This window comes from Lynx canadensis, chromosome A1 (genome assembly GCF_007474595.2).
Source record: "Lynx canadensis isolate LIC74 chromosome A1, mLynCan4.pri.v2, whole genome shotgun sequence".
NCBI classification, from domain to species: Eukaryota; Metazoa; Chordata; class Mammalia; order Carnivora; family Felidae; genus Lynx; species Lynx canadensis.
The window spans coordinates 208627204-208644254 of record NC_044303.2 but is presented as its reverse complement, the minus strand read 5'-3'; the positions used below and the strand labels follow the sequence as shown (position 1 = coordinate 208644254).

The 17051-nt window shown below is 44.6% G+C and overlaps 1 protein-coding gene across 3 annotated transcripts in view; it reads left to right on the top strand.

The window, feature by feature from the left end:
• Nucleotides 1–17051, top strand: part of OSMR (oncostatin M receptor) — a 52877-nt gene that overhangs the window by 17800 nt on the left and 18026 nt on the right. For 2 of the 3 annotated variants that reach the window (XM_030330876.2, XM_030330886.2), the window contains exons 3-9: nt 1619–1791; nt 7486–7657; nt 9783–10058; nt 11386–11515; nt 12075–12226; nt 15549–15691; nt 16284–16437. In XM_030330876.2, coding sequence (XP_030186736.1) covers nt 1619–1791; nt 7486–7657; nt 9783–10058; nt 11386–11515; nt 12075–12226; nt 15549–15691; nt 16284–16437 — 1200 coding nt within the window. The remainder of the gene's footprint in view (nt 1–1618; nt 1792–7485; nt 7658–9782; nt 10059–11385; nt 11516–12074; nt 12227–15548; nt 15692–16283; nt 16438–17051) is intronic. The other variant, XM_030330895.2, reaches the window with a different exon arrangement.

Here is a 17051-nt window from a genome sequence, read left to right as displayed (position 1 = left end):
CAAAAATAAACATTAAAAAAGAAGAATCAGAATACCAATTTATTAATTTTCAGTGGGAAATAAAACTGGAAAAGTGACTGGTGCCCAGCCTTTTGGTGCAAAGTGACTTACAGGACTAAATTATGCATTCTGAAAGTGTCATCGTAGTGAAGTGAACCCGTTATCCTAGAGAAATATTTCTTTTAAAACCTAACATATGGCTCTGAAAATAATGCATATTTCTGAAGAACATTTACAAAATACAGAAAAGTATAAAAAAGCAAGTTAAAATCACTCAACCTCTCTGTCCAGAAATAGAGTAGTTTTACCTCCCTTTATAGCTTTCTTTAAAAATTTTTTATTTATTTATTTTATTTTTTATTAGAGAGAGAGAGAGAGTGTGTGTGTGTGTGTGTGGGCAGAGGAGAGGGGCAGAGAGAGAGGAGAAAGAGAATCCCAAGCAGGCTCTGTGCTGTCAGCACAGAGCCCGACACAGAGCTTGATCCCACGACCCCGGGATCATGACCTGAGTCAAAATCAGAGTTGGACGCTCAACTGACTGAGCTACCCAGGCACCCCCCTCTATAGCTTTGTAAAAAATAACATAAGTACTTTGAAAAGTACAAAATGGAATGTATAGTTCAGTGTATTTTTAAAAAGTGTATGAAAAAGGTCAAGAAAAACATAGGATTCAAACTTGGCAATGGAGAGAGAAGGGATTTGGTAGGATGGACCTGGTGGGGACTCAATTTCTGTATTATTTGAACATCATCATGATCACATATATTAAAAAAAAATTATTGAAGTGAAATTCACGTAAGATAAAATTAATTATTTTATGGTTAAAATGAACAAATCAGTGATATTTAATATATTCAGAATATGCAACCATCACCTCTGTAATTTGAGAACATTTTTATCACCTCCTAAGGAAGCCTTATAATCATTAAGCGGTTATTTCACATTCCTCCCTTCCTCAGCCCCAGCAATCGCCAATCTGCTTTATCTCTCCATGGATTTACTTATTCTGAGCCCCTTGTGCCTCTCCAGCTGTGTTCCCTCCTTGAGCTAAGAATGTTGTCACAACTATTTTACATCACACTAACTGCCTTGCTGGTTTCATCCAAAGAGTTTAGTAAATTCTTGCCAGAGGTGTTTTAAGTTTAGTGCATTGACACATAAGTAATCATGTCTAGAGATAGGATGTGCTCCCACTTCATAGTCTTTTAATAAACTATAAAATATTGACTTTCAGAGAGATAATTCTTTTTGATTTCCAGAAATATGACATTTATAGCCAAGAGTCCTCTTGCTTTATTTGGCCTTGCTAGAAGTTTCTAAACAAGTTGGATTGCCCAATAAAATATCCTTTTGTTTTACTGTTTATCAGTTTAGTAACTCGCTGTGTCTTCTTGAGCAAGCCATTTCATTTATCTAGATCTTAATTTCTTCATCTACCAACTGGCTTCTAAATTCCCTTACAGATTTTTAAGATGTCTGATTCTAAGGTGCACATGTGAGCAGTATTTTCCAAAACTAAACAATGGTGATATTGACCAGTTTATTATCTGTGACTGTTCAGTTGTGCTCCTATTAAATTTCATTGTTTGTATTAAATGTCTTGGTTTTGGTCTTTCAGTCTTGTCTGAACCCTTGTCATTGGCCCCTGAATCACTGGAAGTTTCCATCGATTCTGCACGTCAGTGTTTGCATTTACAATGGAGTGTCCACAACCTTGCTTATCATCAGGAATTAAAAATGGTTTTTCAGATAGAAATCAGTAGAATTAAAACATCTAATGTCATCTGGGTGGTAAGTATTTTTTGGTCTTTTTGGCTCAACATTTTAAAACTCCTTTTCTGACACCGTGATTTGTCTTTTATAACATTTGCAAAAATCCCAGTATGGAAACACTTAGCAACACAAAATGGTTTTCCTAAACAATTACCTTTCTGTGTTTTTAGTTAAGAGGATAGAGGACAAAGTAACATGACATCTTCGGTTCAGTAGGTTGGATGAGATGTGTTAAGAAAATAGATTATTTCTTCATTTCTGCCCTGTCCCCTAAGAAGGCTCTTGGGGCTGTCCTTATGAGTACTAGATTCCAAAAATCCATGAAGGTCAACCTCTTTCCTCTTCCCTGTCCACCAGAGATTTTCCTAAATAAGGTATAATTTTTTGGCAACATTCTTCTTGTCAGTTTCTTTGCTCATACCATGCTGAAATACATTTCTATCCAGTAAAGAAAGAGGTTCTTCATGGACCTACCGTGTTGGAGAGTAGCACAGGATGTTCTTTGTTGCCTTACTTGGGGCTTTTTCTACAACAGATTAAATTGTGAAAATCCTTATTTTCACAATCTCTTTGCCTTTGAATTCTTTGGAATAGATTTTTCACTTGCCTTGGTTCAAATCATGGTTGTGTCCATTTAGCTGATGCTTCTCCATCTAGTGCACTGTGACACTTTGGTGGTTTCTTTCAATTTCCATTTATGGTCCAGGGAATCTTAATTAATCTATACATACATCATGCTCGTTCATTATCATGGGATGTTGAAAGACAGTACAATGGAATGTTGTCTCATTGAAGGGGAACAGAGAATTTGCCTGAATTGAAGGGAAACACAGGGATGTGTCATTGCTGGGGACCTCCATTTGCTCAGTGGAAGGACAATCTTCTCTCAGGCAGTGGAGGCATGGGTACAGGGTACAGAATGGTTAGTTCCTTTAGTAAAGTATAAATGCCACTAATTTTATGTTATTTAAAAAAAAATTTTTTTTACACTTATTTTTTTGAGAGACAGAGACAGAGCCCAAGCAGGGGGAGGGGCAGAGAGAGAGGGAGACACAGAATCTGAAACAGGCTCCAGGCTCTGAGCTGTCAGCACAGAGCCCGACGCGAGGTTCGAACCCACAGACTGCAAGATCATGACCTGAGCCGAAGTTGGACACTTAACTGACTGAGCCACCCAGGTGCCCCATAAATGCCACTAATTTTGAAGCCTCCAGTTACTTTCCATATTCGTGATTGCATTTGAGATCTGAGTGAGAGGCCTAAATTAAATAGAACTCTGACTCTGTGAATTTAGGATTGATACCAGGTCTGCAATTCCACACGTCCATGGGAAACTACCAAGAATGAAAGCTCGTTGGTGTTCTGATTTTAAACAACAGTAATGCTCATGGACAGCTGCTCACCGCCCACCGTCGGTACATCTTCCCACTATTGTACCTCATGCTAATCATTTTTGTATTTGTATATCTTTGATGGAAACACTCACTCGTTGTTGATTTGGACCCAGTAAAATATTACGCAAAGGTCATATTGAGACTAATTGTATAAGAAAAAGAAATTCAGGAGAAATGCTGGAAGAATCTATGGAAAACTAGTACCTCACACTACTAGCAGAAGTGACACTGACCATAGACGGACTGGGTTCCATTTTCTATTTTCCTAACAGGCAGTTGTTCATATCTGTTTTCACCTTTGATTCGTGTAAGAGTTCTTTTCTCAGGGTAAAGCACCTTGTGAAACCTACTTCTGTAACTACTAAGACTCAAGATCTTTGTCCAAGGTATTGTCCCCAATTCACCCAGCTCAGCCTGACGGGGGGAAAGGAGAAAACCAAGGCCTAGAGAGGTCTGTTGTGCTACTCAAGGTGACAGAGTCAGCGCAGTGCCCTTCTTCACCCACGTGCCCGGTCAGCGATGACGGCCACACGCAGTCCCCAGGACGTCAGTGGCCGTGTGTCCCACAACAGTGCCGTGAGAAGCCCTTGTCTGAACCTCGCAGGCCTAAAGTCAAGGAAAGACATGAGGTTCCCCCTCCAGTGCAGGGGAAGAAAGCCAGCCAAGGGGGTCTGCTTCTGTCTCGAGCGCCATCTCCCTTTCGTAAGGCCGTTCCCTGTAATGCAAGCCTCACGGGACACTTTCATTCATGCGCAGAAGGAGTAGCTTTTAGGACTCGTGCCTCAGATGATCCTGTTCCTAAACAGGCCTAGCAAGAGCCCCCTGCCCCAAGTGCTCACAGCTGGGCCAGGGCCCCTGAGCCACCTCCCAGAGGGCGCGGGCCACTCGGAGCCTTGCTGGCGGCCACGGGCTCTACATGGTCTCCCCTGGGCCGGGCTCTGCCCTCGGCCCGTCCAGCCACTTGCTTTATGGTCCCGGCAGTGGCAGAAGGCAGAGTCGGGTGGTAGCTCCAGCCCAGAAGGAGGCCCGGAGCCGTCAGCCGGGGCTCCGCGAGCACCTCAGGAGCCAGTCGGTGGCCTCAGTTGGACTTCCGTATCGATGCGTGTGCCAGATTCTTGTGACTTACTGGTGTCTGCCGGGGCCGAATGAAACTTGCCACTTCAATTGGTGAAAACGGCCCAAACACAGTTCATCACTTTTTTTTTTTTTTTTTTGTAATCACTGAATTGATGCATTCAAGGAAAATTTTATCTCCTGCATTGCGAGTCTTTAAACAGCACACAGTACAAATTGTGGTTAGACAGAACCCACACAAGTAGCGTCTGAAAGAAATAGAGCCCACAGCATGTTAATGAAGTGATGAGATCATTCAGCGCGTCGTTGGAGACTGGGAGCCTGGGTCCAGCCATTAATTCAAGGCACAGGTCTGTGAGCGCTGAGCGGGAATGAGGAGGTAAACGCAGGAACAGGGATGTCCTAAATGTGGGAAGCGCCATGCTGGCAGCTGACAAGGTCGCTGAGGGGTTGGGATTAGGCCGGACCTTCTCCAGCAACTTGAAAAAGGACGGTTTGAGCCAAAATAAGAGACAGGATTAGAAGCTAGTGTAGAAGGGAGGGTGGAGAAGAATGTTCTGGGAAGAGCCCACAGGTCTGAGCCAAGGCCCAGAGGGAAGGGCTGTGAGCTCCCAGGCCTGAAAACACTGAGCACTTGGGGGCGGGCGTGACCCAGGGGTGGGCCTCACCGGACACTGGGGGTCATGGTCACTTCTCCTGTTTTATCCTGACAGCCATAAGGAGAGGAATGACAGGATCTGGTTGGACGTGTTTGAAAAGTCCACTCTGGCTGCGGGTGGGGAAGCTGGAAGAGGCGGAGTGTGACCCGTATGAAGCGGGCTGTGGGGTGGGTCCAGCAGAGAGGTGCGTGGAGTGGCTGGGGACAGTGGAGACGACAAAAGAGGCTAAATCTCAAAGAGAAGGAGGTAAAATCCAGACTGTGGCCTGTTGACAGCAGGGTCTCCATTATGGATACAATCTTGTTGTTTTGTTTTTGGTATTTGCTCTTAAACAATATTAATCAAAATATACTCAAGACTGCTCATATTAAATAGTAGAAGTTGCATAGATCAGGACCTGAAAAGTTATACTTAAAAAATATTTTTTTAGGGGCTCCTGGATGGTTCAATCAGTTAAGGTCATGATCTTGTGGTTCGTGAGTTTGAGGCCCATGTCTGGCTCTGTGCTGACAGAGCAGAGACTGCTTGGGATTCTCTCTTTCCCTCTCTCTATCTGCCCCCCCCCCCCCGCCAAATACATAAATAAACTTTAGAAAAAAATAAAAAATAGGGGTGTCTGGGTGGCTCAGTCCGTTAAGCGTCCAACTTCAGCTCAGGTCATGATCTCACGGTTTGTGAGTTCGAGCCCCGTGTCAGGCTCTGTGCTGACAGCTCAGAGCCTGGAACCTGCTTCAGATTCTGTGTCTCCCTCTCTCTCTGCCCCTTCCCCTTCACACTCTGTCTCTGTCTCTGAAAAATAAATAAATCACAAAAAAATAAAAATAAAAAATATATTTTGTAGTTTAGAGATAAAACAATCCAATAAACCGAGATAGAAACATTCCGTAACTCACCAGTCCTGCATAGAGGATGAGCACGGTCACCCTCGGGTGCTACCCAGGTGGACTGAGGTACTCTCACCCCAGGGCTGGGTTGGCTTCTGCCCAGGGTGATGGTTAAGGTTGGCAGCCTGGGAAGAGAAGAAGGCATCAGTGGAGGGCAGGCCTCAAGGTTTGCCAGCTCCAGGTTGTGTGTGACATGCATGTTGCCCCATCCTCTTGATTGTAGGGCTTGCACTTGGCCCTTAGAGTTGGGGGTTCAGACTCAGTTTTCTGCAGGAAGCGCAGGTGTTTGTTGTCCCGTCACCCAGCTGTGGGGGTCGAGAGCCGGTGTCCTGGAGGGGCCCACCGAGGAGCATGCGTGCCCAGAGCCGTGTGGGACGTGAACAAGAATAAAGCCCAGTCCCTGCGGTCTTGGGGCCATGCTCGAGCCAGGGACACAAGGACAGATGAAGTACCAGCAGCTACACACAGTGTACAGGAGGGCTTCAGGAGAGGCAGGGTTGGGTGCGTCCTGCGCCTGCACAGTGTGCAGGGAGAGTGGGGACCCGAGCCAGGGGCCCTGTGTGAGGAAACGCTGAGGTGGAAAAGCATAAAGCTATTCCTGAAGTGCGAGGTAGAGCACTGTGTCCAGAGAGATTCCTGCAAGGGAGAGGTAGGTTGGGGTCAGAATATACATGGCTGTAGATGGTTTACAGGAGCCATAGAAGCCTATGGAATTAGAGAATGAAAATACCAGTAATTTAGAAAGGTCAAGATTAAAGGCTGTGGGGGAAGACCAGTTGTAGTTCCACGTGGGCAAGCTTCCCACAGTGGAAGACATTCCTGTGTGGTTGACATTCTGACAGATGGAGCTCAAAGAAGAGGATCCAGTCCCTGTGGCCACCAGGTCTACAAAGATAAGGGACCAAACCAAACGAAACAGAAAACAGACAAACAAAGCCCACGGGCCTCATGGAGATCCATCTACCGGCTTCTGACAGTGGAACTCCTGGGTGCCATGAAGGGCTGCCCTCTCTACTGAGATTTGGCCAACATGATCCGACCCTGGCTAAAAATGAATGTTAAAAAAATACTCATTAGTCTTGCTTATACTTTTTAATTATACTTTTTAATTTTGTATTGTTTATTTTATTTTTGAGACAGAGAGAGAGTGTGTGAGTGGGGGAGGAGCAGAGAGAGAGGAGACACAGAATCCGAAACAGGGTCCAGGCTCTGAGCTGTCAGAACAGAGCCTGACGGCGGGGTGGTGGGGGGGAGTCTCGAACTCACAAGCTATGACATGACCTGAGCCGAAGTCGGAAGCTTAACTGACTGAGCCTCCCGGGCGCCCCTGGTCTGCCTTATTTTTAAAGAATGACTCAATTCTCTAGTTTGCAAAAATTTTTCTCAGCAGGCCTGTGTGACAAGCACGGTGCCTACCTTCTGACTCTGCTCTCTTCCCCTAAGACGTAAGTAGCTTCAGTTTTCTCTCACTTCCTCCACATGAGCCATAGCGCACGGGAGCTGAGTTCTCAAAGGACAGGAGGCTGCGGCAGGTGCTGCTGAGACATTGGAGCAGGGGTGACTGGCTGATTGGGAATGAATTACGCTTGCGCGTGTTGGGAGCTTCGGTGGGCTCTCAGGTGTGCGCTTTGGGGTAACTGGTCAAGCCATTTTCCAGGGCAGCATCGCTCCATGTTTCCAAGTTTTTCTCTTTATTTCTAGGAGAACTATAGCACCACTGTGAAGCGGAACCAAGTTCTGCGTTGGAACTGGGAATCCAAGCTTCCTTTGGAATGTGCAAAACACTCTGTAAGAATGAGGGGTGCGGTGGATGACGCCCAGGTCCCCGAGCTGAGGTTCTGGAGCAATTGGACTTCGTGGGAGGAGGTAGATGGTAAGGAGTGAGGTGATAAAAGAATTAAAGTGTTTCATATTTAATATTATTTGGGGATCAATAGTCAAATAGTGGAAGTCTCTTTTGAGGAGACTGGGTAGAAAAAGGACATTGTTTTTCTTTGTCTTCCCTTGGAACTAAAAACTGTGGGTGTGAAACTTGCCACCAGGAGATAGACATCTATGGTTTTGCCTCAGAATTTGCTCATTGAGGTAATTAGGCAAGTTCAGACACCTTTATATTCATTTTCCAAACATGTGACACAGGCAATGCTAAGAAAACACGGCAGGACATAAATTGCACATGTTGTTATTAGAATAGGACAAGATGTGTATGCATCTAGAACAGAGATTGGGAAGCTTTTCTGTAAAGGGCAAAATAGGAAATATTTTAGGCTTTACAGCCCTTGGTGGTCTTAGGACTATTCAGCTGTGTATTTTAACATGAAAGCAGTCCTAAGCAATATGTAGACAAATGAGAATGGTTGTGTTCTAATAAAACTTTATTTACAAAAACAGATGGCAGGCTGGAGTTGGCCCAGGGCTATAGTCTGAAGATGCCTGATGTAGAGAGAAGGGGGTGAAATATGGAAAAGTAAAATCGGGTCTTCATTTGAGTAATGAGATTATAGATAAATATGTCTTCAATATCTCTTAATTTTGATAAATTAATTTTTTTATAATTAAGATTTAGAGTAGATTCCTCCAGTTTCTTATGCTTCATTTGAACTATAGGCAGGTTCTAAAGCAAAGGCATTTGGCTCTCTCTCAACCTATATACCCTGCCAGAGTATCTGAAATTCCTGCCAATAGAACAGGAATGTTAAGTGTTTATGCAGATTTATTAAGTCAAACTGATAACACATTAACCCGTGAGTAGCCTAGTGATGAGTTTAATACTGGTAATAGAATTAAATCTGCATTTTAGTCATATTCTAAGTAGTCTACATATTCATTTAGCCCTCAACTCAGTCCTTTGACATGTGTCTTAGTCTTATTCCCACTTCACAGATGAGGAACCTGAGGCACATTTCGTTTAAAGAACCCACGCAAGGTCATCAAGCCAGTTAGCGATAGAGCCAGAATTCCAACCTGACAGCGTGGCTCCAGGGACCGCCCTCTTCACATCAGATCCAACTGTTGAAAGAGAACACACACAAGAAAAACAGAGATTAAAATAAAAAGATAGTAAGAGAGAGAGAGAGAGAGAGAGAACAACATTAGTAACAACTTTGATAAGATAGACTAGATTTCTCAAAACTATAACCTCCAAACTACTCAGGAACAAATGGAAAGCCTAACTGATGGTTCCTAACCCCCAAACGCTGGTTCTCAACCATGGTTACACATTAGAATCACCTGAGGACCTTTAAGAGCGCTCCTATGCCCAGGCTACACGGTGTGGGTGACGTTGCTGGTGGCAGGTTCAGTGACAGCAGTGGGCCGAGTGAGCAGGAGCAATGGGGCCGAGCGCTTAGAAAGGGGCAGCTCCTTCAGGGAGGCTGACCGTGGAGGAGCAGGTCCAGAGTGGGCTGGAGGATGGCGAGTTGGCTTACAATGCGGGACACCTGAGGATTTTTATACACTGGTGGTCATACAGAAGGGGCACAATGGAACAGGAGATATTTGAGTGACTGGCATTTCCGAGAAGGTGAGAAGAGATGAAGAGGGACACATGGCCGGGGAGATGGGCAGACCTGGCAGGTGTGAATGTGGCTTTGCCACATTTGCTGAGCTTGGGCTCAGACCTAGCTGTGGCGGTGACGAGAGGGGGGGAAGGATGGCATGAGATCATGTGCAGCCCACTGAATGCAGATCCTCCCTCGTGGCTGCGGTCCATAGAGGGCAGCTACCGCTGTCCTAGCCAGATTCTAGCCATGACCCAGTAATCCCAGTGTGACAGGACGTGCTGTCTTTGTCCAGCAGCAGCTTTCGTGTGACCACAGGAGCCATCTTGGGAAGGATTGTTTCTGCAGGCTCCCAAGTTTAATGGTTTGCCTAGAAATTTAGGCTCCTATTTCTCGAGGAGGTAGAGGAGGTAAATTTATCTGTTGAGAAGGGAGAACAGAGGGGCTGGTTTGACTTGAGTGATGTTCTAACTGAGCTGTCTTTTTTTTGTCTTGTAGTACAGAGTTCTCTTGGACACGATCCATTGTTCGTTTTCCCTAAGGATAAGCTGGTGGAAGAAGGCTCCAATGTCACCATTTGTTACGTTTCTAGGAGCCATCAAAACAACATATCCTGTTATTTGGAAGGCGTACGGATGCATGGAGAACAACTTGATCCAAACGTCTGTGTGTTCCACTTGAAGAACGTTCCTTTCATTAGAGAAACTGGGACAAATATCTATTGTAAGGCAGACCAAGGAGACGTTATAAAAGGCATCGTTCTCTTTGTATCCAGTAAGTATGTACGTTCTCTCTGCTCTCTCTTCCCATTTCTATGGAGTAGCTGGAATGTCCTTTACCAGAAGACAAGTAAACATTTCCACTCGTGGTCTGGATGTTCTTTTGTCTCCCGAATCTTTTAGGAGAGACTCTGGCAAAGATCCTCTGAAGCAGTACTTGCAGGATTTCCTGTTGTTTTCTTGCCCTTATGAACCATTTTCTTCCTAGAAACCAAGAGTATTAAAGGGGGGAAAGTTCAGGTCATGGCCGGGGCCACTGGGAAGGGCCCTGCCTCGCCTTAGCCGTGCTGCAGTCGGACAGTGGGGAGAGAGATGGCAGGTCAGACGACTCCGGAGAGGCAGCCAGTGCTGTGCCCAGGAGACCTGGCTTTAAATCTTCCCACACCTGGGCGTGTCATGTTGGCTAAGTTTCCTAGCTTCTCTGAGCCAGTTTCCTCCTCTGTGAATGGGCCCAGTAATGGTTGTTTGAGGGTGAATGAACACAGATGGGGCCTGGCCCCGACACTGTAGCTGCACATAGTAGGAATTCGGCAAATGGAGGCCATCCCTGTTCTGAGGTGGGTGCAGAAAGTGTCAGGTGCCTCCGTCGGTGGCAGCCAGTGGAGAGGGAACGTTTTATTGTTTATGTAGGTCTGTGTGAACATACATGCCCGCTGGCCTCCTGTGTTTTGTGTGGAGGCCTCCCTTCCCCTGCTCGCTAGGTAGGCCAATATCTGCGACTGCCGGGTCCCTGCTTCTGCTGCCAGGGGCCGACTCCAGGCTCCCAGACACCTGGTGCAGCTGTTCCCTTTGGAACAGCCTCTGAGAGCCTCAGTGGCTCCGGCGGCTTGGTGGTGCTGCCCGGGTCCTTAGAACTCCCACTCCCTGCTGCTGAGTTTAATGGCTTCCCAAATCTGACTTCCCGGCATCCCAAGCATAATAGCCCTGAGGCTCTCTGCAAGCCCCAGCTTCCACAGTGAGGCAGCAGGCAACACTGACTCCATTCATTCATTCCTTCTTTCGCTCACTGACTCTGACACTTGGCGACTTGTTGAGCGCCTACTAGCAGGCACTGGGGGTCCAACTTCCATCACATGGACACAGCGCAGCTCACCGCAGAACTACCACCGGTCCCCGTCCCGGTGATGCCTCAGAAAAGAACAAGGAAAGGAAAAGAAGGGGCCAAGATGAGGCACCTGACACGTGACCTTCTGGAGCTGCCAGTGTGATCCTTCTGTCATTCAGCCCTGTGGCCTCAGACTCAAAGGGAGCTTTTCCTATTTTCCTTGTCTTTCAATAAAGGGATTTGACTGATCTTTCATCTGTTTTCTTTGTGTGGCCAGAAGTATTTGAAGAGCCCAAGGATTTTTCTTGTGAAACCCGGGACTTGAAGACTTTGAACTGTACTTGGGCTCCCGGGAGCGACGCTGGCTTGCTCACACAGCTTTCCCAAAGCTACACTTTGTTTGAATCGTAAGTCGGCTCTGATTACGTTCTTGACAGGTCCCTTCTTGTGCCAACAATAAGGGTCACATTTAGATGTTACAGACAACGTGAAGAAATAGTTTACAACCACCCTACCAGAGTCAGAAGGAAGTCTTTAAGCGGTCACAACTGTATAATGCTTTTCACCTGAGTTCCGTGAAAGGAAAACGTAGCATAAAAATGATAAAAACAGTTAATGGTGAATCTTGAGGTATAAATTGTTCCATCTGGTGATCTGGGTATATCTAATTTCTAACTGTTTAAGAATACTCAAAATAAATTGAGGAGTACTCTCACCACCCATGTTGGGGGTGGGCAGTCAGCAATTCATCGCTACATAAACCAAATAAACCTTTAACCACATAAATGGAAGTTGTTGAAACAACATCTTCCTTGGTGGTATTTGTTGATGCAAGTGGATCAGTGCCATTGTGTGCAACACAGTTTGAAAGCCACCAAGTGTGCCCCAAGGGTACAGGGTTGCAGACCTGCGTTGACAGAAGTGGAAACCCTGAAATTATTGTTTTGGGTGTGTTTTTCTTTTAAGGTTTTCTGGGAAAAAGACACTTTGTAAACACAAAAGCTGGTGTAACTGGCAAGTATCTCCAGACTCCCAAGAAATGTACAACTTCACACTCACAGCTGAAAACTACTTAAGAAAGAGAAGTGTTCATCTTCTTTTCAACCTGACTCATCGAGGTGAGACCAGTGTCAGAGCGTGCTGTGGTTACTGACTCGTTGTTGTGTCACACACTGTGTGATCAAGGAAATGTGCTGTAGATGTTAGCCTAAGTCACATCCTACGTGGACATTTTAATCTATATCTCTTGTCGATGCCACACTTCACGGATGCATGCATGGCCCCTGGTCCCCTATGATTTATTTTGAAGATGCAATCAGCACCTGCATGCTTACTACTCACCTTTAGACTAGAATTCTAACAGTAACTCACTTCATCTCCTGCCCCACAGCCCCCCACACCCTGTTCCTCCACTGAGATCATTTAAATTGTGCACGTGTGTGTGCCTGTATGGGAGTACGTATTCTCACTTCTAATGCAATTCTAAAAAGACTGTATTTTTATTTTGTTTGGTTTTAATGTATGTAAAAGACATCAAGCTATATGTAGTAATTTAGTAATTACTATGTAGATAATATTGAATTGCTAATATTGACCCATATTATTGAGTGTTGTTATAGTCTATTGATTCTCACTGTTATCAAGTATTTCATTGTGTAAGTATACAGTATTTTGTCCAGGCATCTCATTTGTTGGTTTTTCAGGTTGTATCAAGGTTTTGCTCTTGGGTGTGGTGTTAATATGAGCATTATGTATGCAGGACTCATCTCCAGTTGTTTTTCTTGAGTGTGTACCTAAGAGTGGGATTGGTGAGGACATAGAGAATTTGCATGTGCCACGTAGGAGACAGTGCCACATGGCTTTCCAAAGTGGCTGTACCAATTATACCCTTGCCCTTGAATTCATGTAGTCTTTCCAAGGTGGTATGGTCGGTCACCCTTTTCATTATTGTCAGTTTAATGGCTACACCGTGGTATTTTATGGTAGTTTCGATCTACAATGTTTGACCACCTGTTTTCTCTTTTATAAAACGCAGAATCTTTACACATGTTGTTCACTTTTTCTGGAATGTTCTTCCTTCCCCTTTCACCTTCTTAATTCCTGCACATCTTTTAGATTCATCACCACTCAGTCAGCTGGGTAATTACAGAGCACCTCCAGTGTGGCAGGCACTGGGGACCTGGCAGTGAACAAAACTGGATAGCTGCCCCTTGTGAGCTTGTCTGCTAGTGTGTGTAGGAGGAGGGGTTGAGAGTGGGGAGTGGAGACATACAGTAAACATAGCATACTTCAAGTACTGATACGTGCTATGGAGAAGGTAAAATTCAGGTTTAGGGGAGATAATGCCTGTATCAGGATGAGGGAGTTGAAGAAAGAAAGAAGTAGAAGACGTCTAGGGGAAGAGCATTTGAAGCAAAAAGAATAGGATTTGAAAAGGTCATGGGATAAGACCAAACTCTGGGTTGTTGGAGAGACAGAAAGAATGTCCTCATGCCCATACCAGAGATAAAGGAGATTTGGGTGGCAGGCAGTGTCCTGGTCATGTGACAACTGTGGAACTGGATGGTCTTACCTAGTTGTGTTGACAGGTGTTCATCAGGGCAGATAAATGATGTGACTCACACTGTGGGAAAAGATCACTCAGGCTGGACCATCAGGGGCAGGGGTGGAGATGGAGAGCTGGTTAGGAGGCCGCTGCGGTTGTCAGGCAGAGACTTTGGACCAGATGGGGTGATGAAGTTGGTGGGGAAGCGGTCATATTGTGAATTCACTTTGGGATGGAGTTGGTAGCACTTACTTAGGGAAGGCATGTGCATGGTAAGGGGAAGAGGAATTTAAGATGGTTCCTTAGGATGATTGCAAGGGTTTTGGCCTAAGCAATTGGGCCAGTATTGGAACTATCCCCTGAAATGGGGAGGTACTGGGGAAGAGCAGCTCCGAGCAGGAGCACAGACTTCCGTGTTTACCAAGTCAAGATTGAGATGTCTTTCAGATATCTCAGGGGAAATGTTGAGGAGACAGTTGGATATAGAGTTTGGAGCGCATCGAACAAGTCTGGGATGGAGAGTTAGACTTGTAAGTGAGTCATCAGCCTGTGGATAGTGACTGAAAAGGAGATAAAAAATGAAGGCTCAGGATAGGGACTTCTAGAACTCCATCTTTTTGGCCAAAACTCCTTTTACACTTTCACTGTCATGACCCCACTTGCAATGTTACATTTATTTTGTAGTTGTCGATTTGTGCTTGCTCCTCTGTTGCCCTTTGAAAGCGAGGGCCGTGCCAGCTTTTGTTTTCTCTCCCATCTGACAATTTCTGTTTTTATTGGTATGTTTGGACCATTTATATTTAACATAATTATTAATAGGGTTGGACGCACGCCTACCATTTTATTAGTTATTTTCTATTTGTTCCCTCTGTTTTTGATCTACACCTCCCTAAAATTGAGTATTTCTTCCCAGCCTGCCACCTTTGGATTATTTGAATACTTTTTTAGTATTCCACTTCAACTTATCTACTGGCTTTTGCCTACATATATTTGTATTCCTTTCCCCGCCCCCCCCCCCCCCCCCGGAGATTACAATGTGTCATTAATCTTTCACAAGAGTTAGTATTTTTCACTTTAAGTAAAACATAGAAGCCTTCCTTTACCCTCTCACTACCAATGCAGCAATACTTGAATTTCTGGTCTTCTCTGCCTGCCACTATCAGAGTTCTCAAATAGAATATTCGAGAATGCTCCATGTGATATATTTAATTGGATTCAGGGGGATAGACAGGATGGGAGGGGCTTTCTTTATTTTTTCAAGACCTGAACCTCATCCAGTCAGTTTTTCGTTTCAGATATTATATTTTTTGGCTCCAAAATTTCCATTTGATTCTTTTTTTTTTTTTAATAGTTTCTATTTCTCTGCTGAGAAGTGTTTTTCTTCTATTCATTTCAAATGTGTTTACTTTTATGTCACAAATCTGCCTTAAAGTCCGTACGAATTGCATTCTTATGGGCCGGTCACCGTGAGGTTGGCATCCTTTGACTGTCTTTTCTCTTGGAAATTGGTGACATGTTCTGGAGTTTTGTAGGTAGAATAATTCTAGATTGTACCTTTGATATTACTGACGTTATTTTATCTAGATTTTGGGTTCTGTTATATTCTCCCCATGAGCCCCTTCTCCAAGTTTTGATTCTCCTTCATAATCTGCCTGCTTTTGTTTAATTTTAAGAGTCCTCAGTAGTTTCTTTTTATGTTTTGTTCAGAGTTTCTAATATAATTGGTGAGAGAGAAAGGCTATAGTTGGCTTACTCCATCTGTGCTCTAAGTCTGGTTTTGTTGCCATTTTTTCAAAATTAAACAAAAATAAATAAGAAATGAGCTGCCTATTTACCAAAGTCTTTGGATTTATGCTTGAATTTTTTTTTAATTTTGTTTCCTTTTTTTTTGGCAGTTCACCCAATGGCTCCCTTTAACGTATTTGTCAAAAATGTAAGTGCCACAAATGCCACCATGACCTGGAAGGTCCACTCCATTGGGAATTATTCCACACTATTGTGTCAGATTGAACTCTATGGTGAAGGAAAAGTGATACAAGTAAGAATACTGCTTCACTTTCTATTTTCAAAAATCTCTTTATGTCCTGAACAGAGAGACTAATGAATAAAACCTCTTTAAATTTTTTTTTTTCAACCTTTATTTATTTTTGGGACAGAGAGAGACAGAGCATGAACGGGGGAGGGGCAGAGAGAGAGGGAGACACAGAATCGGAAACAGGCTCCAGGCTCCGAGCCATCAGCCCAGAGCCCGACGCGGGGCTCGAACTCCCGGACCGCGAGATCGTGACCTGGCTGAAGTCGGACGCTTAACCGACTGCGCCACCCAGGCGCCCCTAAAACCTCTTTAAAATCTTATTTCTGTGTGGGTTCAGATGATATGGGTCATCTGTTTAAAAACAGCCCTGAAATTAATCACAAGCTTTAGCATTGGGCAGAGGGCCTTCGAGATTTTTTCACAAAGAAGTAGTAGTCGTACCCCACCTCAGAATGGACCAGGCTGTGATTGGACTTTGCCATGAAGTGTGCTCGCTGTCCTCCTGTCTTCTTTCTTCTTTCTTCTTGTCTCCTTTTTTCATTTCATTTCATTGATTTTCTTCTTTTCCTTCCTCCCTTCCTTCCTTTCTTCGAAGAAGCAAAATGTTTCTGTCAAGGTGAATGGTAAGCACCTCATGAAGAAACTGGAGCCTTCCACAGAGTACGCGGCCCAAGTGCGCTGTGCTAATGCCCACCACTTCTGGAAATGGAGTGAATGGACTCGTCGCAACTTTACCACGGCTGAAGCTGGTATGTTCAGTTCCCTGCTCTTTAACCCAAGGATCTAAACTGACTCACGAGAGATGGGTTGGTTTCCCCGAGAGCTTTCAGTTGTAACAAAAACTAAGGAAAAACTATTACAACAGAGGCTGAATATCATCTTTTTGTGGTTGTTTTGTTTTGTTCATTTATTGTTTTTTAGAGAGAGCACTTGCGAACATGAGCTGGGGGCGGGTTGGAGGGGGGGGCAGGCAGAGGGAGAGGAAATAGACAACCTTAAGCAGGCTCCACACCTAGTGAGGAGACCACCTTGGGACTTGATCCCACAGCCTGGGATTGTGACCTGAGCCGAAATTAGGAGTCAGACGCTTAATGGACTGAACCACCCAGGCGCCCCTGAATACCATCTTTTAAAAAAAGAACTGAATTAAATGCTTAGATGTAAATGGGAAGACATTCACCTCAAACCTAGGTCATTCAGCATTTTTTCTTTTGTACATTTTCTCTCTCGTCTTTGGTTTTGCCAGAACGGCTTATAAGCTCCTGGCATTGCTGGATTCCCATCGGATCTGGGGCTCCATAAATTAGGATAGGTTTTTTTTTTTTTTTTTTTTTCAACGTTTATTTATTTTTGGGACAGAGAG